This window comes from Gracilinanus agilis, chromosome 1 (assembly GCF_016433145.1).
Source record: "Gracilinanus agilis isolate LMUSP501 chromosome 1, AgileGrace, whole genome shotgun sequence".
Taxonomy (NCBI): Eukaryota; Metazoa; Chordata; class Mammalia; order Didelphimorphia; family Didelphidae; genus Gracilinanus; species Gracilinanus agilis.
In genome coordinates, this window is record NC_058130.1 from 682,724,337 (window position 1) to 682,751,501 (window position 27,165).

Here is a 27,165-nt window from a genome sequence, read left to right on the forward strand (position 1 = left end):
ACCATGTCTCTGAACTTCGGTTTGTAAAATGAAGAGGTAGGTCTAGATCAGTGGTTCCCAAACTTTTTTGGCCTACCGCCCCCTTTCCAGAAAAAATATTACTTAGCCCCCTGGAAATTATTTTTTTTAATTTTAATAGCAATTAATAGGAAAGATAAATGGACCTGTGGCCATCACCGTCCGCCTGGATCACTGCAGCACCCACCAGGGGGTGGTGGCACCTACTTTGGGAATCACTGGACTAGATGATCTCTAAGGCCTCTGCTAGTTTAGTACCTTGTTTAGGGCCTTGGCACCTTGTAATGATAAATGTAAAATGAACTGCATTCAATTAAAGACTTTTCCATGCCTAAGAGTTTCTGTTTCTGTTTTATCTGTCCAATAAATTCAGGTTTACATTTTTTTTTTTTTTTTTTTGCTTTCCTCACCTCCCCACCCCCATTCTAGCAGAGATGAGGAGAAGCCTGGCATCTATAACCAGGCAAAAGAGACTGAGCACTTGGGATTCAAAGAAAGGCAAAAGCAGAGTCAATGTCCTCAAGGTGCTCACATTCCAATGGGAGAGACAAGAAGCAAATGTAAACATACATACAAATTATATGTAGCGGAGAGAGAAGACAATCTCAAAAATACAGAACTAGAGTGGAGAATGGGAAAAGAGTACTTGGGAGAAAGACCTCCTGGATCTGATCATGTCTTATACTATTTATTTCACATGCTGTCCAACTGTAGAGTCCTATACAAACATAGACTATCTAGCATATCAGCATTCTTTGCCCTCCTTCACATGGAGTAAGGATAATAGGTATTCCCATCCTTCATGCTGGTTTAGGATCATTTCCAGCAGAAGGTCTTAACCCAGATCCCTAAGAGATCCTTGGATAGATTTCAGGGGGCCTGTGAACTTGAATGGGAAAAATTATATTATTAATTTCAATATAACATAATCAATATTATTAATTGCAACATAATTTCTATATAATTAAATTCAACATGGTTGTGAATTTCAATAATATAATTAAAATCAATATAATTTGGAAATCTATGTATTTTACTTTATGCATTCAGAACATTATTCTGAGAAGGCTTCTATAGGTTTCACCAGAGCCCAGATTTCACACACATACACAGACATATCCTGAACCTGGTTATCTTGATGAATCAGGGCTCCATTGTGATGAATTAGTGTTAGTTATTGAACTGGTGCCAATACTGTGGTATTAGAGTCGAGATCCAATGCCAAACCCCTGCCCTTGGTCTCTGCTTACACATCACACAGCTATCCTCTCCATACCTGTCCAAAGGATCAGCAGGATCTCCCCTTCCTTCTTGACCACAATAACAACCATAAGATTCAAAGTCCTCTGGACACCGAGCTGTCAGACAAAAGAGCATTTCTCCGATCTGGGGCATTTCCTGCTTGACTTCTCCACTGTCTCCCATTTGCACGAAGGTTAATCTTTCACAATCTAATTTTTTAAAAAAAGAAATAAATAAAATAAAGTCTCTGGCCATTCAGAACATTAAGGGATCTGAGTTTAAAAATATACAGTGAAAACCTTGACAGTCCATGAGAGCGCCTTTTGAGCCCTTTGGGGAGTGGGGAGAAGAGCTTTGGAAAGTTAAGCGGTTTAGAAAAAAAATAGAACTTGGAATGAAAAGACTGATTTCTACTTTTGTTTCTAATACTGGTGACCTTGGGAGAATCACATTACGTTTTTGGTCTTTGGATTTCTTAGCTTTAATCTGCAGACCACAAAGTCATAGATTTAGAGTTATAAGAGACCTTGGAGGTCATCTAGCCCAACATTTGATTTTACAGATGAGGAAGCTGAGGCTCAGAAGGATTAAATTATTTGTTTGGGTTAACACTTCAAGTAAATGTCTCAGATGGGATTTGAACCCAGTCTTCTTAACTCCAAGTTCAATGCTTTAGCCATTACACAATTCTGCTTCTATGTAATCAAGCAATAATCAACAGAACTAACATTTATTAAGTACCACTTATGTATCAGGAACTATGCAAAGTGCCGAGGATATAAAGAGGCAAAAGAAAGCTCCTGCCTTCCAGGAACATATTATGATCTTTAAAAAAAAAATAAATTTATTATTTATTTTTAACTGGGCTTTGAATTTTCTCCTTCCCTTCCACCCTCCCCACCTATTCAGAAGGCAAACAATATGATATCATATCAACTATATATGAGAAATCATGCAAAGCATATTTCCATTTTATCCATATTGCCAAAAAAGTAAGAAATATAAAGAAAGTGAAAAATTTTGTGTTTTGATCTGACCTCAGACTTCATGAGATCACTTTCTGGGAGGATTGCATTTTTTTATCTTTAAAGTTCTTTGGAATTTGCTTAGATTATTGATCAGATTGGCTAAGTATTTCCTATTTCATCATATTGCTTTTAATCTGTACAATATTTGAGGAGCTTACAATCTAATGTAGATAACAGAGGGAGAGACATTAGTGAAATCTAATTGATATAAAAGCCAGTCAATCAAAAAGCATATATGAAGTACCTGCTCTGTGCTAGAAACTATTCTAAGAACTTCGTATACAAAGAAAGACAAAAAATAATCCCTGCTCTCAAGGAGTTCAGTATGACCCAAAAATACAAATTAAAAATAATCTTAAAATAAATTAAATGTTATATGAGAATTTATTTTTCATATACTGTATTAATTTCTATATATTGGGAGAATTACTTTGTATTCCTGTGTCTGGGATCTGGGTCAGAGATGCCATCTAGTCTGTTGCTTTTTGCATTTTCTTTTTCCTTGGGAATCCCAAAGAATGTCTTCCCTTCTAACAGAATTTGGTTAAGAAATGAAGGAGACAAGAGTTCTTTTCCTGTGGAAGTGATCTGTCCACCCATGGGGATGGGGAGAAATGGATGATATGTTGATGGACACCTCTTTATTAGCTATCATCAATCAACATATCAATCTACATCTCATGGAATGGTCAAGGGAAAGGCTGACTGATGAGCTCCTAAAAATCTATTTATTAGACTTCCTGACATACCTCAGATGGCCCCTGGTCCCTGAAAGAGCAGTGGAAACCTGTATCACTTTATTGGTTATGATGCTGGCCTAACCAATAAACCTGATAGAATTGGTAAACATGTTCTTCCCCCAAAATCAGTCTTTTTAGATAATTTTGATCTAGATAGTTTAAAGATGATAAAAGTGATAGGTGTGTTGAAATAAATCAAAATCATTTAAATAAGTATTTGACAAACATCAAATATTTAAGAAATAAAATTATTAAATAACTTATGTAATAAATATTAAATATATTTAATTTAATAAAATTTAAAAGGTTATAGAACCACTGAAGTGTGAATATTCTTAGGGATACAATTGTGAGGCATATATCCCAAAAGAGATCAAAAAAAGAAGAAAAGAATCCAGAGATACAACATTTATAGCAACACTTTTCATTGAATCAAAAAATTAGAGAAAAAAAGGATTCCACATCAACTGGGGAATACATGAATAAATTATAGTATGTAATTATAATGGAATATTACTGTGATGTTTTAAAATGACAAAAGTGTTGCTTTCAGAGAAACCTGGCTACGAGCTAATGCAGTGATGTGAGCAATAATTTATACTGTAGCAACAACAAAATAACTTTAAAATGCATAAGAATTCTGATCAGTACAATGACCAACCATGATTCCAGAGGATTGACGATATGACCATCTCTGAATTGTAAGAATGGTGCCTAAAAGGAACTAATTCATGTCTAAAGTGATGCGTCCTGTGAATCCACACCTGTATCAATGATGGGAAAGTCTTACGCAAATAGATGCAAGCTTTGAAGTGAAAAGGGGAATTTACAGACCAGGACTGGAAGGCTTCCTGCACACTGCCTGAATAGGCTGGAGATTTCTCATGCAAGGCTAGCCTTACATGTAGGCTTTGATACCAAATAAGTCTTGTCTCTACAAAAATGTCTTCCATATTGACCCAAGGTGTCTGCCCGAAATCTCCTGTTACCTCCTCCTTTGGGGCAAAGAACTGAAAGTGACTATTAAAATATAAATGTTATCCAGGTTACACAGTAAGCCATTGTGCACTAAATACCTTATATATCAGATACTTTGGCTTCAATAATTATTCCATTAGTTACCAGAGGAATAAGGGAAGAAACCCAGGGAAAGGGAGAAGGCAAAGTCTGGAGCACCAACCTCTGCCTAGGAAGAAAAGGCCAGATTGGACCATTCCAGTGGGCAACCTTTAGGCTCTGGATTCCTTTGAACCAAAGGTGAAGGAAAGAATAGGCAGACATTGAAAAGGGGGCACATTGTTGGTGTAGTGGGTAGGATGCCATGTTTAGAATAAGGAAGATGTGAATTTAAATCCAGCCTCAGATATTATATGGTCTTGGGCAAATCACTTAACTCTGCCTCAGTTTCTTCATCTGTAAAATGATCTGAAGAGAGAAATGAAAAACCACTCCAGTTATCTTTTCCAAGGAAACCCCAAATGGAGTCATGAAGAATTGGACATGACTGGGACAGCTAAACAACAGGCACTGAAAAATAAAAATGCCACTAATTTTATACTTTTTTATACTTATATGTCCTAACCTTATTTTTACAATAGTAACTCTGGTAAGGGATGTGGAGAATCACAGGGTTCAACTTGGCTCATAGCTTCTTCTTTCTCTTTCCCACCATGTGTGTTCCTAATTTGTGGCTCTTTCTAAAGAACATAAGGAAGGGTGTTTAATTCAACTCGAGAGCCTTATTTTCTGTAAAATTAATGTGGTTGCTCTAGAGGATGCCTAGAGTTCCTTCTATCTCTACAAGTCTAAGAACCTTTGAATCTCTTCCTCTTTTTGTTTCTACTGATGTATTGATCTGAAGTGTCCTACAAAGCATGACTTGACCTTTTGCTCTTGAATCTCTGACTTACTGACACTTTTCCCTGCATCCCAAGCCCAGTCTGGCCTCCTCTGTGCCCAGATACACACTCATTACCATAAAACTTCTCTCATTTACTGATAATCCTCGTTGGCTGGCATTCGTGATGTGGTTATTATTTCTATTGTTGCTGCTGTACTTTATGCCAACAAAGCACTTTCTATACTTTATCTCATAAAAATGCTATGAAGCAGATAGCATATATGCTTCTATTTTGCAGATGAGAAAACTGAATCTTAGTTAAAGTGACTTGCCGAGGGTCCCAGAACCAGGAAAGGGCAGAAACAGAATGCAAGTCTAGGCCTCCTGGACCTTAAGAGCGATCTTTCCACCATGCCTCATTGGCTTGATGTAGGGGCAGGGGATTGGCGTGCCATCTTCTCACCCCTGAAGCATGGCTGGGAGGTGGCCTCTTCAGCTCGGGGTTCTTGAATAGTTGGCTCCTAACAATAACACTTTCCCATTTGAACTGGAGGGAACATTTCCACTTAGACTTTTTTGCTACGGGGACATTTGGATGAGCCTCCAAATGTGAAATGAACCAGTAAGCCATGCTGGACTCCAAGCTCATCATTTCTCCAAAAGATTTCTCATTAAAAATTGGAAGAGCTGAAGGTCAGAAAGCATAGCTAGCTGCCTTTGGGCAAAGAATATTTGGATGAAATCCATTCCCATCACTCGTGAGGCTCCATTCCTATCTACAGCCAATGAGCTTTCAAAGCATCCAAAAGGTTACCTTCACTATTCCAAATGAGACATTAGGCCTTGGAGGCCAATGGAGAGCATTGCCAGTGTTTATCTTTGCTATGGTGATGGAATACAGTTTTAAAATCAGAATCTAAGACAGGATGTTTAGACATAGCAAGTCTGTATGTACAAACAGGTTCGGTGCTTTAACATGGATATTGGCTCTTGGAAGGGCAGGTTACACATGTTCTCAGTGAGGAACTAGAGGGAGATCCGGTGACTTGGATTTAACAACACTTCAGTGGCAAAGACAAGGCAGGAAAATCAAACCTCCTCATTCTTCTACTGACTGACTTCCATTGATCTCTGCTCCCTTATCTGTACAATGAGGAAATCAGAACACAATCTTTAAGGCTACCACCATCTTTGACACACCGCTTTCCTACCCAACTTATAGCTTTGTTAACAGAAGGGAAGGCAGGGCTATTCTTTTTGACATCAGCGTCAGTGGTTGGGTTGGTTCCCACCGGAGTCTGACTCCCTTTAATAGTCCTTAATATAGTCCTATAATGCATCCGTTTAAATTTATATTATGAGGAGGAACTTGTTGCTGGGGTAGAAAGCAAGGACTCTTTCAAAAGAAAATGACTGTTGTCATTGAGCTTATCATAAGAAGAGAGGAAGATGAGAAATAATCTGACACATTCTAGATTTGAGTCAAACAGAGGTTTCAGAAGAAGACTGAAACGCTAAAGGAGAATTTATCCCAGGGAGGATGAGAAGCTGGGAAGGATGATATTTTCAAGACACAAAAAGGAAGAATTTCAAAGAGAGGAAAAAGGGGAATTGACTGTCTAACGATGCCCATGTAAATGCATGTCTCAGCAACCTAGACTGAAAAAAGGATAGATACAGATGATGGAAGCAGGGATAGGTAAGAGAGGATGAATACAAAAGCATGCAAGGCTTTTGTAAGAAGAGTGTCAAACAACTTGATAAACCATTGGTTAATCCAATAAAAAAGAGAGAAAAAACCAAGTCACTAGCATTAAAGAAGAAAAGTGTACAACCAATGAAGATGAAATTAAAGTAAGTATTAAGTTATTTTGCATAATTATATGAAAATGAATCTAACTATAAAAAAATAGGAAAATATTTACAAAAAAATAGACTGCCTAGACCAGTGATGAGCAAACTTTTTAAAGAGGGGGCCAAAGGAAAGGAAATGCTCATCTGTCAGTCTGTTTCTAAGGCAACTCTTTCAAAGTTTCATTGTATTGTATCCCACTCATTGTATTCGTCAGATTAGGAACAATGTCTCAGGGCTGGATAGAACATTTCAGGCCCCCCTCTCCCATCTGTCCCACAGGCCATAGTTTGCCCATCACTGGCCTAGACTATCAGAGTACGAAATAGAATACCTAAATAAACCTATGACAGAAAAAGACATTTTACAAGCCATTAATGAACTTCCTAGGAAAAAAAGCATCAGCATCACAGGGATTTACAAGAGAATTCTACCAAAAATTTAGGGACCAACTAATTACAATATTAAATAAGTTATGTGAAATAATGGATAAGGAAGAAATTTTACCAAATTCCATTTATGAAGCAAATATGGTGCTGATACCTAAACCAGGAAGAGCAAAAAAAGAGAAAGGAAATTATAAGCCGGTCTCATTAATGAATGTGGATGCCAAAATCCTAAACAAAATACTAGCTAAGAGACTACAACAGTATGTCACAAAGACAATATAATGTGACCAAACAGGATTTGTGCCAAGAATTCAGGGATGGTTTAATATAAGGGAAACTATCAACATAATAGATAACATCAATATCAAAAGTAATAAAAATCATATGATTATAAATGCAGAAAAAGCCTTTGACAAAATACATGACTCATTCTCATTAGAAACACTGGAAAGCATAGGCATAAATGGAGTATTTCTTAAAACAATAAGAAGCATCCACCAAAACCATGTGCAAGTATTATCTGTAGTATGGAGAAGCTAGAAGCATTTCCATTATTGCCAATATTATTTAACATAGTATTAGAAACGCTAGTAATGCCAATAAGAGAAGAAAAAGAAATCAAAGGAACCAGAATAGGGAAAGAGAGAATAAAACTATTTCTGTTTGCTGATGACATGATGGTATATATATGGAATATCCCAGGAAATCAACTAAAAAGTTAGTTGAAACTATAGATAATTATAGCAAAGTAGCAGGTTATAAAAAATTCCACATAAATTATCAGAACTTTTACATGTTACTGATAAAGGCCTCAAAGAAGAGGTGGAAAGAGATTCTCCATTTAAAATAACCACAGATAGAATAAATTACCAGGGAGTATACCTGGCAAAGCGAACTCAGGAACTACATGAACATGACTATAAAACACTATAAAAGTAAATCGTGTCTAAATAAGTGGAGATAGAGTAATTGTTCATAGATGGGCAAAGCCAATACAACTAAAATGACAAGCCTACCTAAACTAATCTACTTAATCAATGCCAACCCAATTAAATTACCAAAGAAAAATTTGAGTTAGGAAAAAAAAACAAAATTCATTTAGAAGAAGAAAATATCAAGAATATCAAAAGAATTAATGAAAAATATAAAGGAAGAAGGACTAGCAATACCAGATTTTATATTGTATTGTGAAGCAGTAATTAATAAAATTATTTAGTACTGGCTAAGAAATAGAAAGGTAAACCATTGGAACAGAACAGACATACCACAAAACAGGAGTAAAAGATGATAATAATCTGGTCTTTGACAAAACCATAGATCCAGAATTAAGGCATAACAAATCATTGTCTGGAAAAAAAATTCCCTAGATAACTGGAAATTAGTTTGGCAATGGATACATGATCTAGACATAAAAAGAGACAACATAAGAAGGAAACATACTACCTATCATATCAAAATATATAGTGAACTGAGAAAATCACAAAATGTAAATTAAATGGTTTTGATTATATTAAACTAAAAAGTTTTTGTACAAACAAAAACAATGAAGTCAAAATCAGAAGGGAAACAACAAATTGGGAAAAAATCTTTATAACGAAAAACTCTGACAGGGGTCTAATTACTCAAATATACAAGGAGTTAAAGCAATTGTATAAAAAATCAAGCCATTCCCCAATTGATAAATGGGCAAGAGACATGAATAGGCAATTTTCAGGTAAAGAAATCAAAAGTATCAATAAGCACATGAGAAAGTGTTCCAAATCTCTAATAATCAGAGAAATGCAAATCAAAACAACTCTGAGGTATCACCTCACACCTAGCAGATTGGCATGTGGCAAAATTGGGACATTAATGCATTGCTGGTGGAGCTGTGAACTGATCCAGCCATTCTGGCTGGCAATTTGGAACCATGCTCAAAGGGCTATAAAAGACTGCCTGCCCTTTGATCCAGCCATACCATTGCTGGGTTTATACCCCAAAGAGATCATAAATAAACAGACTTGTATGAAAATATTCATAGCTGTGCTTTTTGTGGTGGCAACAAACTGGAAAAGGAGGGAATGTCCTTCAATTGGGGAATGGCTGAACAAACTGTGGTATATGCGGGTGATGGAATACTATTGTGCTAAAAGGAATAATAAACTGGAGGAGTTCCAGGCGAACTGGAGAGACCTCCGGGAACTGATGCAGAGCGAAAGGAGCAGAGCTAGAAGTACATTGTACACAGAGACTGATATACTATGGTAAAATTGAATGTAATGGACCTCTGTACCAGCAGCAATACAATGACCCAGGACAATTCCGAGGGATTTATAGTAAAGATGCTACCCACATTCAGAGGAAGGACTGCAGGAGAGGAAACATATAAGAAAAACAACTGCTTGAACACATGGGTCCGGGTGGACGTGATTGAGGGTGTGGACTCGAAACTACCACACCAATGCAACTACCAACAATTTGGAAATTGGTCTTGATCAAGGACATATGACAAAACTAGTGGAAATGCGCATCGGCCATGGGTGGGGGGAGTGCGGGGGGTGGGGGTGAAGGGGATAAGAGGAGTATGAATCAGGCAACCATGTTAAAAATGTATATTAATAAATGTTAAAAAAAACAAAAATAAAAAAACATTTAAAATCAAAAGAATAAAAATATATATATATAGTGAACTTTGTAAAATTATAAGAATAAGAACCATCTCCCAATTGATAAATGGGCAAAAGATGTAAACAATTTTCAGATGAAAAAAATCAAAGCCGAATATAGATATTTTATATTCTATATTCTAAAAAAATATTCTAAATCACTACTGATTAAAGAAATTCAAACCAAAATTCTGACATATTACCTCATACCTACTAGACTGGCTAAAATGACAAAAGGGCAACGTGAAAAAAAATGGGGAAATTAATGTACTGTCGGTGGAGCTATGAACTAATCCAACAATTTTGGAGAGCAACTTGGAATTACACCCAGCGAGCTGTAAAACTGAGTATACCCTTAGACTCAGTTGTTGAGTCTGTTTCCCAAAAATATTAGGGAAAAAGGAAAAGAACCTATATGTTCCAAAATATTTATAGTATTTACTTTGTGGTGGCAAAGAATTGGAAACCGAGGGCATGCCCATCAATTGGGGAAGGATTAACCAAATGGTGGTATATTATTGTGATGGAATGCTACTTGCCATTAGAAATGATGAGCAAAATGAGTTTTTTTTTTTTAAATCCTTACCTTCTTACCATCCGTCTTGGAGTCAATACTGTGTAAGGGTAGCCAATGGGGGTCAAGTGACTTGCCCAGGGTCACACAGCTGGGAAGTGTCTAAGGCCGGATTTGAACCTAGGACCTCCCATCTCTAGGCCTGGCTCTCAATCCACTCAGTTACCCAGCTGCCCCCCACAAAGTGAGTTTTAAAAGACCTAGAAAGAACTCTTAGAGATAATGAACAGTGAAATGAGTAGAACCAGGACAACATTATACACAGTTACAGAACTAATAGTAGAAGAATAAACTGAGAGGTTACCTCCAGAAAGTGAACAGAAAGATAAAATAGGAAAAACTTAATTTATATGAAGATGTTGATCTCCATGACAATATCCTATATGGTGTGTAGCAGAGGAGGAAGGGTTGGGACACTAGTGACAAGATCTAGAATATAGATATGAAAGAAAAAGAAAAGTTAAACATATAGGAGATCTGTGCTTTCATTTGTATAATATCTTCTTTTTCTTTTATAAGGAAATGCTTGTTTCATTTGGATTTGTAAACATTTGGAATAAAAAAATTAAAATTAAAAAAAAAAAGAATAATATCAAGACAATAATCAACCATGTTTCCATAGTTCTCACGATGAATCCTATAAATGTGTGTATCTTTGGTTTGTATGTATATGTGCATACATACACTTTTTTTATATATGAATGCCATGGTTCATTTAAGAACTTGTTTTGCTTAACTACACACATTGGTAGCAGGTTTTTGTTGTTCTTACTTTCCCAAGTGGGGTTTGGGGACCTGGACCTGAAAATAACATTGAATTAAAAAAATAAAAATAAAAAAGATTATTAAAAGTGAAAAAGTCAGAAAGAGCAGAGGCTGGTGAGGAAAGTTAAGGAAAATAAAGGAAGTTTTTTTTTTGTTTTGTTTTTTTTGTTTTTTTTGTTATGTTGAAAAAAAGAGGAGCAACAAAAAGGATAGGAGACCTGACTGGAGTAGATAGAATGATGATAATTGATGACAATGGAAAATCAGAGCATTGAGCAATGTTTATTTTGTTACTATTTTCTCTTCCAAGGAAAGTGATCTTTAGACAGCAAAGGACAGAACAAAATATGATAAACAAGGATGTAATGGTGCTTTGATGAGCTCAAGTCATCTGTGTCAAATGACTCTTTCAGTATCTTTCAATACTCAACAAATCAACAGATAGAACTGCTGAGGCACTCCCAGTGGTCTTTGGAACTTCATGGAGGACAAGGGAGTTCCTTAAAGCACTAGCAGGAGCAAATGTCCTGATCTTTAAAAAAAAAAAAAAAAAAAGCGAGGAGAAGACAATGGGATCCCCAAATTATAAACCATCACTTGTGTAAGATTAAAATTAAATTTCCAATCACTCCAAGTACTATATTTTATTAGATAATCATTTGAAGTAGAGGAAAGTAATAGCCTGAGTTTAAAGAGCTGTTTTCCCCTACCCAGAAAGTTGGAGGAGTGGGGGCGGAGTTACAAAACATAAAGCCCTAACATGGGGGGGGGGGGTGAAAGGGGAATGCTGGGAAGTGTAGTTCAATGATACAAAATTCTAATCACACCCTCGTTTGGATTTTGCCAAGTGGCTAGGTTGTAGAAGTATTGTTAAATGATGGCTAGGGAGATCTAGAGATGCAAATCACTTGGTAAAATCTCTTCTCTATCCTTATTGGCGAGACAATAGTACAATTGAATGGATTTAGGACTGCTTAAACAACCTGCCTGAGGGTGGTTATTGATTGCTCAATTTCAATTCTGAAGATCTCCCAAGGAATACCCCTATCCTCTCCGCTTGGTTTTCTACCATTTAAAGTTTTGTCTGGGACGTGGATAAAACCAGACCTTATGAATACGGGGCAAAAGGCCCCTCCGCAATGGCGCGTGCGCATGCTCACGAATCCCGCCTCCTCAGAGGGACTTGTACCTACCCACAGTACTTTTGCCCTCATAAGAAAGCAGGGCTCTGCTTGAATGGAGGCTGGCCACACCCAACATGGCTGCCTTTGTGGGATAATATATTCCTTTTATCTTAATTCCTGAGTTTGCTTCATTGACCAGGGCTGGGCTTTCACTAAGATCTTCATGTGTATAAACACACGTACAGACCTATGTAGTGTGTGCCTTTATAGACGATACACACATATATAGTCAAGCAAAACAAATCCACGGGTGACTCGGTAGTCTAATTCTGTCAGTTTTAGAGCCCAGATCGGAAACCGGCTTGTTGGTGATGTAATGTCCGCCTCGTGTCTGTAGGGTCAGGAGGAGATCTTTTTAACTGGGGCAAGGACAGTGCCAGCATTCCCACTCACTTTGAAAACAAAACCCTCACCTTCCATCTTGGAATCAATACTGTGTATTGGTTCCAAGGCAGAAGGGCTAGGCAATGGGGGTTAAGGGACTTAACCGGGGTTACCCAACCCCGGACCTCCCGTCTCTAGACTTGGCTCTCCCAGCTGCCCCCTCCCACTCACCTTTCCCTCCAGTCTCCTTAGGGGTGGGTTCCAAAGCTTGAGCCTGGGAGTCCCCAGATTTAAGGGCAGACATGGCATTTGCTCCTCCTTCCATGGTAACGGGCAGCACCGGTCCTGAAAACACATACAGGATGGAGCTGTTCATTCAGTGGTTAGTCAGTGAGCCCTGCCTCAGTGTAGACACAGACATGGCCAAGACTCTTTCTTCTGACTCCGCATACAACAGGCACGCAAATCTGAAGTGCTCACTCAGATTTCGTTAGAACCTAATTCTCAGAGGGTGAGTAGAGTCTCTTCTGTACTCCAAAATGAGTTTGATTGTTTTGTTTCTTGTGCTTATTTATAGGAGGTAACTCTTTTAGTTTTTTAAACCCTTACCTTCTGTCTGGGACTTAATCCTCTGTATTAGTTCCAAGGCAGAAGAGTGGGAAGGGCTAGGTCTTGGAGATTAAGTGATTTACCCAGGGTCACAGAGCTAGGAAATATCTGAGATTAAATTTGAACCCCTCCTGTCTCTGGGCCTGGCTCTTAATCCCTAAAGCCTCCCACAGGAAGCCCAGGGCCCAGATTACTTATTAGAATTGCTAATGGCCTTTGTTCTGTGGGAGTTGAGATTAGAAGGATGAAATGGTTTAGAATGAACAAGTAGAAAGAGCAGGTTGCTGGAAGGTTTGAGTTTCAGACTCATTCACTGTATTCCCTTTGATCACCTCTCTAAACCTTTGTTTCCTCATCTATAAAATGGGGATAATAATATTACACAAGATGGTTTTGGGACGCCTCTTTACTCACTTGACTGGCCTGGCCAAACGGGCATTCTTGTTTTTTAAGCACATAGACCATTCCATCAAGGATCTTTGTGCCATTGCAAAGGCTCTCCTCCCTGTCTGCAGCACACTCCCTCCTGCCTTCCCACTTCTCAGCATCCCTCCTTTCCTCCAAAGTCCTGGCTTAAACACCACATTCCTCAGGAGGCTTCTTCTGGTGTTCCCAGCTGCTAGTACTGTCTTCCACATTACCTTGCATTTATTTCATGTATACTTACTGATATGCCTATAATACACCCTCTCTTCCCTATGGAATGTAAGCTTCTGGAGGGTGGAGGGTGCTATTTAATTTTTGTCTTTGTATTTCCAGTACTAGCCCAGGGCCTGACACTTATTAGGGGCTTAAGAAATACTTGCTGCTCCTCCCTCCTAATTCACAATAGACGCTTTCTCATAGAAAGCATAGAAGGTGGTGCCTCAATTATGATTGGTTACTCACTCTAGCACACCTGGGTTAGGACCTCCCAGACTTGGAAGGTGCTCTCACCTTTGTGTAGACTTAATTTAATTATCACAGCAATACATGTATAACCTAGTGGAATTGCTTGTGGGCTCTGGGAGAAGGGAGAGAACATGAATCATGTAGTCATGGACAAATATTCTAAATAAATAAATTTATTTATTTAAAAAAAAAAGAAATGCTTGCCTAAATGTGTGTAAAACATTTAGAAATAATAAAGGACTGTATAAATGCAGTTTATTAGTCTTAATTTACTACCTATATGATTTCATCAATCTGAATAATTCATTTCAGTGTATAGCTTAGATCCTCCTGAGAGCTTCTCATTCTTTTGACTCTTGTCCAAAGTTCTCTCATAAATTCCAAAGAGGAGGAGGCTACCCAACCTGTGCTCTTTCCATGCCCATCTCCTTTCCAGATTATGGAACTCTTGGGTGATGCTCTGCTCCCCTGTGCATAGTTTTTCATCTTACTTGGTACAGCCTGCTTTGAATTACCAGGGAGCTTTCCACTGCTCTTTGATTGACATAAAATTTTAATTCTTTCAGAGACTATGATATTTGGTAGTTCAGAGTCATGTAGCATCACTAGAAGAGTACTAATACAAAAGAGATTGTGTGTATGTGTGTGTAAACATGCATGCATGTATATATGTGTGATATGCATATATAGCTTATAAAATTCATACTTAGATTAAGTGTGAATATGTATGTGTATATATATATACACATGTGCATAGTGTGCATCTGGGTGTTCACACAGGGAACACATGGGATTTCCCCAGGGTCACATATCTAACAGGTATCTGAGGCTGGATTTAAACTCAGGTCTTCCTGACTGCAGGCCCAGCACTCTGTCCATGGCACCCCTTCACTGCCTAGGGAAAGTTGGGGGATAAAATGATACTTTTTTAATTTTTCTAAGTATTTGCATCCTCCCCTCTTTCAAACATCTTTGCAAGTCCCCCAACTCTCTCCAAACAATTTCAAGTCTAGCACTTATCTCCTTTGTGAACAGTCTTGGTCTAGTTGGAATTCTCTTTCCATCTTTGTTTTCTTTAGTGATGCTTCTCCTTCCACATATATTGGAGACTTTGATACTAAAGTTCCACAGGAGTGGCATCTCCGTCTTGGAGATGTAAAGAAGATTTGGTAATAAAAAGTTTCGCACATCTTCCCCATTTTTTTGGCTCTTGTTTTCCTAGTTTTATCTTTAAGTACTCGTGGTATGATCTGGCTTGATTAGGTCTTGCCATATTTCCTCTAAATTCCCTTGCATTGAAAATTATTACCACATCAGTGACCATTATTTTCCTGCCTATAAAATATAATCAACTTCATTTAAAAAATGGTATCGGTATCTGAAGTTTCCTCTCTTTTCTCAGAGAATTCATGATAAATGGGCATGAAGCTTCTGTATAGTCTCCAAGCCTTAGTTATTCTCTTTTTCTCCATGTTTTCCACTTTTTTTTTGCCACTTTCTCCTTTGCATACAATGGGATGAGAACTGATAATAATAATCACTAGAATTTATATGTCACTTTTAAGTTTTGCAATGTGCTTTACAAATAGTATCTAATTTTATATTCCTGACAGCAATGGGAAGTGGGTGCTATGGATGAAGATACCTATATCCATGGGTCACACACATGGGCTAAGTGACTTCCTTAGAGTCACACAGTTAGTGGGTGACTAGTCAAGATATGAACTCAAATCTTCCTGACTCCAGTTCCAGGGCTCTATCCATTGAACCACCTCACTGCTTTCTATTAGAAAGTATATTGACAATTTTGTGGATCTTCCAGAATTTTTGATAGAACTTCTTTACCTAATTCTAATAGATGGCAAAACCTGTAATTATCTTCATGATTATCTTTTTGCAAATGATTATCATAAATACTACAATAAAAATGATCTTTGAAATGATGTTTCCTCTTACTTTTTGATGAATTTGGAGGGGACTCAGAAGGGAAGGGAATAAACATTTATATAGCACCTACTACATGTCAAGCACGATGCTAAAAATTTTAGAAATTTTCTATCACTTGTCTCTCACAACAGTCCTGGGAGGTAGGTGCTATTATTAGCCCATTTTATAGTTGAGGAAATTGAGACAAACAGAAGATAAATACTTGTTCAAAGCATTGCAGCTAATAAGTGTCTGAAACTGGATTTGAACTTGAGTCTTCCTAATTCCAAACCTAGTGCAATAAAGTCAGCTAATTATATCAACTATTTTATTTGCTTCTCCAAGGAGAACTACATGTGAGTCATCCTTTGATTTAAGCTACAATTTACTTTTGTCTTCTAGTATGATTTAAAGAAAATATGTCAAGATTGATATGATTCAGTTTTTCTACTTTGCCCATTTATTGATCACTAGGCAAGATCTCACCTTTATAGATAATTAAGTTAAAATTACTAGAAAGCCTAAAATTTGCATGATTCTTAGCACCCTTCGCCTTATTTTTATTTTATTTTATTCTTTTACTTTGATTATCACTGCTGAACCAGAAGGGGGCCACATAGGACTGAAGACAATTTTATACATAATTTTTCTTTGTTTTTTTCCATTACCCAATGGCCAGGTATTGGTCTTCTTAAATAAACTGGTCCTCATAAAATGGCAATACTGTATTGCTGTGATCCTAATAAAATCCACTTTTTGGCATGATAGAACTTGGCAGTTCTTGTGTTTTGTGTTCATGGCTATCAAGAACCTAGCGTCACCCTTGTGCCATGATGAGGGACCACAGTCATGTTTTTGGAAGGTCAGTATTTTTCACATTTGGACAGTATATAGGATTATAATATGTAATCTCATCCCGTCTACCTCAGTTCTTCCCACTCAGTATCACAAAAGTTGGATCTAAAGCAAGCAAACACTGGCAAAAATCAGTGCTATTCCTGTAACATTTGCTTTTCCTTTTTCCCCCTACTTAGAACAGAGGGTTTACTGGGATTAACTCATACTGGTCCAGGAGAGCTGGTTGTTAAAACTTCAGGGTTAGCTTTACACCTTGAAAATTGACAAATGCTACCAATCAGGGCTTCATTTATTGTTTTGTTGATTGTCTAGACTTAAGAAAGTAATGGGAAAAATGTTAATAATGCAGATTCAACTTAAAAATGTGTCCTGGGCATTATTTTTTCCTAAATAGCTGGCTGTTAAATATTTACCATCTGCTTTTGGTGCTGCCTTTTATTTTCTTTTTAAACCCTTACCTTCCGTCTTGGAGTCAATACTGTGTATTGATTCCAAGGCAGAAGAGTGGTAAGGGTAGGCAATGGGGGTCAAGTGACTTGCCCAGGGTCACACAGCTGGGAAGTGTCTGAGGCCAGATTTGAACATAGGACCTTCGGTCTCTAGGCCTGGCTCTCAATCCACTCAGCTACCCAGATGCCCCCAAGTGCTGCCTTTTTTAATCTTAAAAAAAAACAACAACTTTACCTCTTTTCTTAGATTTATACTGTGTGTTGGTGCCAAGTCAGAAGAGTGGTATGGGCTAGGCAGTTAGGATGTGCCTGAGGACAAATTTGAATCCAGGATCTACCATCTCTGAGCCCTGATTTCCATCCACTGACTCCCCTTGCCTTCTTTAATCTTGTAAAAGATGACATGCGGGTCAATCAACAAGCATTCATTCCTAGGTCAGGCATTGTGCCAAGAGTTAGATGTAGCATGTGGTAGGATGTGTCACTCTATAGTTATCTACAGAGTACAACAGTTGAAGTGTTCACCAGATGACACTTCATTCATTTCTCCTACTAGTTCAATGACCTTCCTCCAGGCTCTAACATCCCCCTTCTGTATAGAGTGCTAGACCCAAAGTCGGTTCAAATACTGCCTTAGACATTTCCTAGCTCTGTGTCTTTGTGTGTTATTTAAAAAAACCTGAGGTTCCCCCCTCTGTAAAATGGGGATATTAATAGCGTCTGCCTCTCAAGGTTGTAATAAAGATAAAATGAGATCATCATAATATTAACAAAAAGGAAAGTGTAAAGTACTTGCAAATCTTAAAGCACTATATAAATGCTATTATAATTATTAACTATCATAATCCCCTACACTGTTTCCATCACTGACAAGGTCATTACAAGGTCGGTTCTAATCAGCATGAATCAGTTCCTTGATAGCCAGATAAATAAATCTAAAAATTGAAATGAAGTATTGCTCGAAATATAAAATCTGTTGCGTGCAGCTAGGTTTCACTCCGTATTATCTGATAGGATTCACAATGGCTGGTCATCTCAGCAACTCTGAACCTTTTCTCCATGTGGCTTCCAGTCTTTGTCTTTGCTTAATAACACTGCCCAGTGCTAAGGATAGTCATTATCGAGGGCTCTGCTCATAGTAATTGCTCAATTAACATTTCTCGAATTGACACCAATTTCTGATGACCATCTTAATTATTTCAGTTGTTCTCTCTGTGGCACTGTCTGTGTTGTATCGTCTCTTCCTTGTCCCTCACATCCCAAGATGCTTGGCTTCATTAGTCTGTTCTGTAGCCAGGGAATACAAATATCCAAGGCTAGAAAAATCAATGGGCCACTTACCTAGCGGTACTAAATTCTCTGGGCTTATTGTGCCTTCGTGGACTCTGACAACAGCTGAACAAAAAAGAAAAAAAAATTACCATCGTGAAAGCCAATTCTTCCTTTCCATCTCACTTCTGTTCTCAGAAGGTAGAATCCGATGTGATAGAAGAAGTCAATTAGAAAGACTTTGTAACCTCTCCCTGGGCTCCCATCACTTGTGGGTTTTCATGAATTGGGGCAATAGGGCCAATTGAAAGCACATGACCAAAAATCCAATCATGTATTCATTGACTAAGAACAAAAAGAATTAGGTGGTTCTTAAGCAAGTGAAAGAAAAAGGCTTGGGTAAAATTCTTCTGTCTCCTAAAATGAGGAAGCCAACACTTTTCTGTACCCAAATGTGTAAAGATCTTTGAACCAAGTGGGAGGGGACACCAAGAAAAACAGAATTTTGTGGGGAGAGAGGTTCAATGCTGGTTTACGATCTAGGGAACCTTGCTGAAACTCAGTTTCTCCTTTGGTAAAATGAGGATAATATGCAGCATCATATGGTAGAGAGATGGTTAGCCTGAGGATCAAGAAAACCCATATTCAGATTCAGAAAACCCGTAACATTAACCCTTTTGTTGGTAGTTGGGCGCCTCTTACATATACTGACTGGGTGGTTGTAGGCAAGTCACTTAACCTTTTAGTCAGGCAACCAGGTTGTTGAGAAGATGCCCAACTACACTGATGGATAATCACCCACCAGGAGTTCCCTCCATCAACAAAAGCACATGTTTGGTCCTCTCTGCCAAAATAATAATGACCTCTTTCCTTTTCTATGCCTCAAGGATTCTGAGATAGCAGATATTAAATGGGAGCATATAGAGAAAACGTTCACTCTTCTACATGGCATTCCAATCCCCCCACAACATGGCAGGAAGCTACCTCTCCCCGTGCACCATGCTCCGGCTAACCTGGAGGACTCACTGCATCCCTAACACAGTCAGTCCCTTCTCACCTCCATGCCTTTGCTCAGATTCTTCCCTGTTCCTAGATGCTCTTTCTTCCTTTTCTTATCTACTGAATTCCTATCCATCTTTTAAAGGCCGGCTCAAATGTCATCTGTTCCAGAAAGCTACACTTTGTAATTTATTGAGCCAATCCTCAGGTAGCATCCTTTTAGCAATCATTTCTCCACATCGAATGCCTCCCAAATTATTGATGTTTTCCTTAAAATATGAAACCTAGAAATGAACACAACTCTTTCATTTGTAGTCTGACTAGGACTGTTGTCTTAAACATGATGCTTCTTTTAATTCAGCCTTAGATTTTATCAACTATCACATTCTTGATTCGTTTTGAGCTTGCAGTCCACTTAGACCGTCAGATCTTATTAAGGTCCTGAGAAAAATGGCACAGTCTATTATTGGGCTATACTTAAAGTCTTTTTTAGCTTTATCAAGGATATGCTTGACAGTTTGCAGTTCACTTTCAACTTCTTTGAGAATTTGGGGTCCCCTTCTTGTTATGAATAGGCAACAGAGGAGAATTTTAATGGTGATATATCCCTACAGGATTTAATAAATAATTGAGAAAAAACTCTTCCACATACCTTCCACAGAAGAATCCTTCAAGATGACATCTGTAGGCAATTTAGGAATGACTATGAAAAGAAAGCCCACAATTTGAATTAATCATCCAGTCTTGGTGTAAATGACAAGATAGACTACTGAATGTTATTCCTGGAAGAGAACCTGAAAAAAATAGCTATAGTCCAGGCATTTTTAACTTGGAGTCAGTAACTTTTGTTTTTATTATATATTTTGGTATATTGCTACATGCGATATATTTCTATATTTGTTGTTGTTCAGCTGTTTCAGTCATGTCTGACTCTTTGTGAATTCATTTGGGCTACCCTTGGTAAAGATATTAGAGTGATTTGTCATTTCTTTCTTTAGTTCTTTTTACAAATAAGGAAATTGAGTCAAATAGGATTAAGTGATTTGCCAAGGATTACACACCTACTGTCTGAGGTTAGATTTGAACTCAGGAAGATGAGTCTTCCTGACTCTAGGCCCAATGCTCTATATATCACACTACATATCTTCTCCATATTTATATATTTTTTGAGATTTATTCTATTTTTAAAAATATGTATTTTGATAACTATTCCAATGTGACTAAATTTCCTTTGTAATCCTATGTATTTTATTTAATTTCAAAACATTATTTTAAGACAGGTAACTAGGGTTCACCAAACTGCCTCATAGGTTACTTGTCCAAGACTACTTTCTCATAGGTTCACAGGAATTAGACCTTTAAAAGTCATCTGGTTCAATCTCCCTATTTAACAAAAGAGAAAAATGAGGAACTTATGAAAGTAAACTAAAGCAGTCACACAGTTCCCAAAATGGAAGAGCCTAGCATTTATATATTTATTTGTCTTTTAAACCCTTACCTTCCATCTTGGAATCAATACTAAGTGAATTGGTTCCAAGGGAGAAGAGAACGATAAAGGCTGGGCAATGAGGGTTAAGTGACTTGCCTAGAGTCACACAGCTAGAAAGTGTTTTAAGATCAGATTTGAACTCTAGCTGCCCTCAAGGCTAGCATTTAAATCAAATTCTTCTGACTCCAAATCTAGCCCTCTTAGCACAAACCCTATGTATTTTGGGAGAAAAAGGGAAAATCCTTGAAGAATGCAAAGAGTTAGCGTGTTAATTCACTAATCTTTAAAATGAAACTTGGTCCAGATTATATCCATAGCACTTTCCAGCTTTTGTATACCATGTCTATTATTCCACTTCTCAGTTTTTCTTAAGTGTCTCCCAACAATGTCCTCCTCATCCTCTGTTATTAGAAATTTTGGGGTCCTTGAACATTTCCTATGAGTCTACTGGCTTTCTGTCGTTATGCAATGATGTAGACAGAGTGATAAAACTGAGAGGGTGGAATTTCACTTTCTCTTTGCTACCTATCCACCATGGTGGCAGGAAGCAATGGGAAGCTTTTTAAACAGCCTAAGCTAGCATGGCATGTGGCTTTATTTTCTAGTGGCTACTAATAAATCTTTAAAAAACCATAACATTTTTAAAGTTATTATATATTCATTTTGTTTTTTACAATCCTCAGAATCATTTCAATCCTGGTTTAGGGTTTCTTCAATTATAAAAGGGACCTATTTCACAGGACACCCACAGTGTCATGGACAAAGTCAACAACTTTGGTGACAGTGACCTAAGCTACATATTTAGTCTGGAGCATGCTGGTCATCTCAGAGTTCTAGTTTCCCTCAATGAATCATCCTATAGACATTTATGAAGCATCTCCTATGTGCCAGGCTGGGCAACTGGGTGGTGTAATGAACAGAGCACTGGGCTTGGAATCAGGAAAACTCATCTTTCTGAGTTCAAATCTGGCCTCTGACATTAGCTGTGTTTCCCTGGGCTAGTCACTTCACCCTGTTTGCCTCAATTTCCTCATCTATGAAATGAGCTGGAGAAGAACTAGTATCTTTGTCATAAATGCTTCCAATAGGGTCTTAAAGAGTTAGGCACAACTGAAAAAAATGACTAACCAACAACATCTTTCAGGTGTTGTGCTAAATTCTAAAGATACAAAAAGAAACAAAAAGCAGATCCTGCCCTCAAGGAGCTTATTTTTTGATGGGGTAGTCAACAGGGGGAAAATATATAGATATAGATATAGATATAGATATAGATATAGATATGTACAGAAAGCAACCCATATACAGGAAAAACATGAACAGAAGGAAGGTACTAGAATTAAGAGGGGATGGGAAAGGCTTCCTGAGAAAGTGGGATTGATTTGTTTTTCTAGACACTTTGGTATGTTTACTTTTCCAGAGTCTCAGTTTGATATCACCAAAGTTTTCTGCTACCAATTCCCATTCAAGCCACCTTCATGACTATTAATAAACCCATCTGCGTACCAGTTGCTCCAAGCAGAAAGCCCAAATGACTCCTTAGCCAGTGAACTGAGAGGCATGAGGGTATAGATGAACATTAGGAAAGAGGGAAAAAGAGAGGGGTCAATGCTAACAGTTTAAAAATATTAAAAGAGATAAAAGCAAAGTTCATATGGATTTATAGCTCTCCACAGTTTTAAAAAAAAAAGTACTTTATTCAAAACTACCCTATAAAGCAGGTAAGGTGGAAATTATTACTCCCATTTTATAGATGATAAAACTAAGACTTAAAAGAGATGTTATAACAGAAGGAAAACTGAAGTTGGAATCCAAGGAGCTTGACTGAAATACCAGCTGGTAAGTCGCTTTACTCTTGAGTCCTCAGTTGTCTATTAGACAGGGACATTTGGCTAGGTGACTTCTGAGGTCCTTTGAAACTTTGAGATTCTCTAATTCTGGGATACCAAGGGTCACTTGAGAGATGGAGCAACCACATACTAGTTCTGGGGTGTTTCTTTTATATTTTCCTCATACAATACCTTCTGTTTGTGCAGTCAAAGTTCCTGGTGCAAGGGAGCTCTTGTGGGTAAGAGGTGCTGTGGAAGGAAAGCAAATACTTAAAACAAAAAAAACCCTTCATTATCTAAGCTGTTTAAGTACAAAAAGGTACTCTCAGGATCTGGGCTTGAATCCTGGCACTAATGATAACTCACTGAATGCTTTTGAGCAAGTCCTTTGACTTCTTTGGACCTCAGTTCGTCATCTTCCCAGGAGAAAGTTGGCCTAGATGATCTCTAAGGTCCTGATCTCAAATCACTTGAATGAAGTTGGAGCAACATACAGAATGGAACCACCTTCCTCTCCAAATCCTGTTGTACGTTAGTAATGCCCTTGCCTGTGGCATTAGCACAATGAATTCCCTCTCTAAATGAGGAAAGTGTGCCAAACAAGAACACATCCATACCATTCAAGTCTTTCCTTGTCACTATGCCCCACGCCTTGTGATTCTTCTAGAGTACCTTATGGATCCTCTTCCCCCCTGCTCGCAGGAAAAGACCATGGACAGTCAAGGATGAGCCCAAGTATCATTATTGGGCTCCCCACTTCATACACTCATCACAATCACTCTTATTTTCATTGTGATCTTGAATGAAATAAACTTATTGAGTGATTAATATGTGCTAAGTACACAGGGAGATAAAAAATACAAATGTTATGGAGTCTCTGTTCTCCACAAAATAACATTCTAATTGAGGGAATGATGGTCAGAATCTAAATTTTTACAGGTTCCATTGTTTGCAAAGTACTTTCCATATATCATCCAATTTGAGATAAACTGGTTTTCTTAAAATCACATAACCAGTCATTGATAAACCAGGATACCAAGCCTAGGTCTGATACCTAGTACACTGGTACACTCGGATCTTTCACTCATCAGTCATAGAGCCTTCCCATCATTTTCTCATCCACAATGGCACAATTCATAAACAGCATTTTTGCATTGAGAGACAATTTAGTGATCATCCCATCTGACCTGTGATTCTATGACCTTTTATTCTATAGTCAATCAATATTTAAGTTCCTACTGTGTCTTAGGCACCATGACTGCAGTGAGGATAGAAAAAAGCAAAAGAAAGTCCCTGCCCTCAAGGAGCTTACAATCTCATGGGGTACCCGATGCTCTATGAGGTTTTAAGGGATTGGCCCCAGGAAACGCCATGAGTAAGACTTCCTATTTCCTAGGTCACTGTTCTTTCCACTTTTTACCATGCTGACCCTTCCTTGGCCAAGTCTGTGATAGCCTGGAGAGTCATGAAACATTTTAGAAGCTATCCCAGTAAGGACTAGATCCTCAAACCCTGGAACTCATGATTGGATCTCTGAGTCATAGAATCTCTTGAGTTAAAATGGTCCTTAATTCCTACCAGACCAAGAATCCTGTCTCTAACCTCTTTGACACTGTGGGGAACTTTCCATCCCGGCTGCCGGGCAGCTTCCAGAGAGGAAGGAGGCTAACTGTAGCCTGGTGCTCTTGGGTAGCCATGCCCTGAACCATGGAGGAGGATGGGGGGAGAAGCCTTTGGAGGCCCAGCTGGTGGTGAACTTCTGTACTCAGTCATGAGGAGATGAGCCTAGTGTAACCTTGGTGAGTGATTGGGAACAGATGCTTTTCTTTGTTTTCTGCATGGTCCCTGTTCACCCTCCGAGCACTGCGGAGCCCTCTACCTCAATAACATCATGAGGCAGCCCATAGACCAGCTTAATTATCCAAGGGAGGCAACAGTGAGGCCCGAGGAAAAAAAAGGTGCTTAATGGTCTACATCCTAAAAGATGCAAATTCACATCTGTTAAGTACAGCATGGGGACCTGTTTCATACTTGGATGTTTGAATTAGTCTCATTATGGAAGGTAATTAATGTCTCCTGGTGTTGGGAGCAGAGGAATAGCTGAGTTGGGGAATTTTAGCACATCTGTTGTTGTAGATACTCCAGCTTAACCCAGAAATGCCCGTTGGAAAATGCTTTTATCAAAGATGGAGCCTCTTATAGTGGATAGAGTGCTAGACTTGGAGTCAGAGGTCTTGAGTTCAAATCTTAGCTCTGCCATTTATAACCTTTGGGCAAACCATTTAACTTTTCTGGGTGTCTTCTGTGAGATGAAGAGCCTGCACTGGATGGTCTTAAGAATCTGTCTCACTCATAATCTGTGTTCCTGTGAATCCTGGCTCTTATCTGAGCGGTGTGGTACCAGGCAAGTCACTAAAATACTCTGACCTTGTTTCCCTATCTATAAAATAGGCTTAATAATACTTTAGTGTTCTAAAATAAATCAGGCAACTATGTGGTACAGTAGATAGAAGACCAGGTCTAGAGTCAGGAAGACCTAAATTCAAATCTAGCCTCAGACACTTATTAGCTCTGTGACCTTTTTTGACTCAATTTCCTCCTCTCTCAAATGAGCTGAAGAAAGAAATGGCAAACCACTCCAATATCTTTGCCAAGAAAACTTAAAATGGGGTCATGAAGAGTCCAACATAACTGAAACAATTGAATAACAAAAACAATGCTATAAAATGAATAAAATGAACATTTCCCCCTACTCATTTGGCTTAGATGGTTCTTTAGACTGAGTTAGGAGGTAAGGGGCAATTTGCAAGCCTCATGGCTTATATTTGATTGGAATTTTATGATTTCACATATTCACACATTTTCTTATTTCACCTACAGTCCCAACTGGGAGTAAAGTAAATGAAATGAGAATTTTTATTTCCTATTCATTGGTCACAAATGGCTCCTCTCCCTTAGCCGGTAGATGAAGGACTGTTTGTAAGCCCCATGATAATAATAGGTTTTATTTAAATGTCATTTTCTGATGAAATAATCATGGTGGTAGGTTGCTGTTGGAAACCTCTTGGCTTCCTTCAGTTCTTAGCTAAAATCCTACATTCTTTAAGAAACCTTTCTTTAGCCCCCTTAGCACTAGTGCAGGATCTCTCTGATTAGTCTTGTTTATGTAAGTCTTGTTTGCGTAAGGATGTCTGCAAGTGGTCTCCCTCATTCAATTATTTGTTCCTTGAGTGCAGGGACTATTTTTGCCTTTCTCTGGATTCTCAGTACCTACTGTAGTGTAGTAGCATGGCAAGTTTGTTTTTTAAACCCTTCCCTTCCTTCTTAGCTATCAATTCTAAGACCGAAGAGTGGCCAGGGCTAAGTAATTGGGGTTAAGTGACTTGCCCAGAGTCACACAGTTAGGAAACGTCTAAGATCAGATTTGAACCCAGGTCCTCTGGACTTCAGACCTGGTCCTCTAGCCACAGTGCTACCTAGCTGCCCAACATAAAAAGCTCTTAAATGCTTATTGTGCTGGTCTAGATCAGGCAGATATAGCTATCTCCATTTTTCAGACAGTTAAACTGAGTCTCAGAATGAGCAAGTAGCAGGCTTATAGGATTGCTGTTAGGAAAGTACTTTATAAGCCCTTAAAGATCTAGATCAGAGGTCCGCAACCTTTTTGGCCCTGAGAGCCATAAACACCACATTTTTTAAAATGTAATTTTGTGAGAGCTGTACAGTGCTCACAGTGCGCTCCTGTAACAGCTCCTGAAAAAAAATTGACTTCATGGCTCCTGCAGAAAGAGCCATATCTGGCCCTCAAAAGAGCCACATATGGCTTGAGAGCCCTACGTTGCCGACCCCTGATCTAGAGGATGTTATCTATACCGAGCCTTCTATACCCGCCCATTTGAATGCCTCAGTTTATGAATGACACACAGTATAATGAGAAAGACTCACGGTTGGTTGGAAGGGTCATGATCTCTTCCTTGCTGTTCATATCTGAAAAGTAAATGTATTGGGGGAAAAATGTTAAAGAGCTGAGCTTCCAGCCTCTCACCCCCAGGCTCAGACCCAACAAATAAAACACTCCCAGGGACAAATCAGAGAACAACAGATTGGGAGGGGGGAGCAGGACAAGCTTTGATAGAAAGGCCTTAAGAATTCAGCTCAGTTCATATTGAAAAGCCTTTGGGTTAAAGCACTCACATCTCCAGAAGAACATTATCAAAAGGGTAAGATGGGGAGAGGTAGGCAGCTCAG

At 38.3% G+C, this 27,165-nt stretch overlaps 1 protein-coding gene across 1 annotated transcript in view; it reads right to left on the reverse strand.

Annotated features, from left to right (window-relative positions):
- The window catches only part of OC90 (otoconin 90), a 51,031-nt gene that overhangs the window by 7,757 nt on the left and 16,109 nt on the right, over positions 1–27,165 (reverse strand). Inside the window, exons 6-10 of the mRNA XM_044658289.1 lie at positions 26,863–26,904; positions 20,255–20,305; positions 18,676–18,729; positions 12,833–12,946; positions 1,295–1,469 (exon numbers count right to left, since the gene is read on the reverse strand). Coding sequence (XP_044514224.1) covers positions 1,295–1,469; positions 12,833–12,946; positions 18,676–18,729; positions 20,255–20,305; positions 26,863–26,904 — 436 coding nt within the window. The remainder of the gene's footprint in view (positions 1–1,294; positions 1,470–12,832; positions 12,947–18,675; positions 18,730–20,254; positions 20,306–26,862; positions 26,905–27,165) is intronic.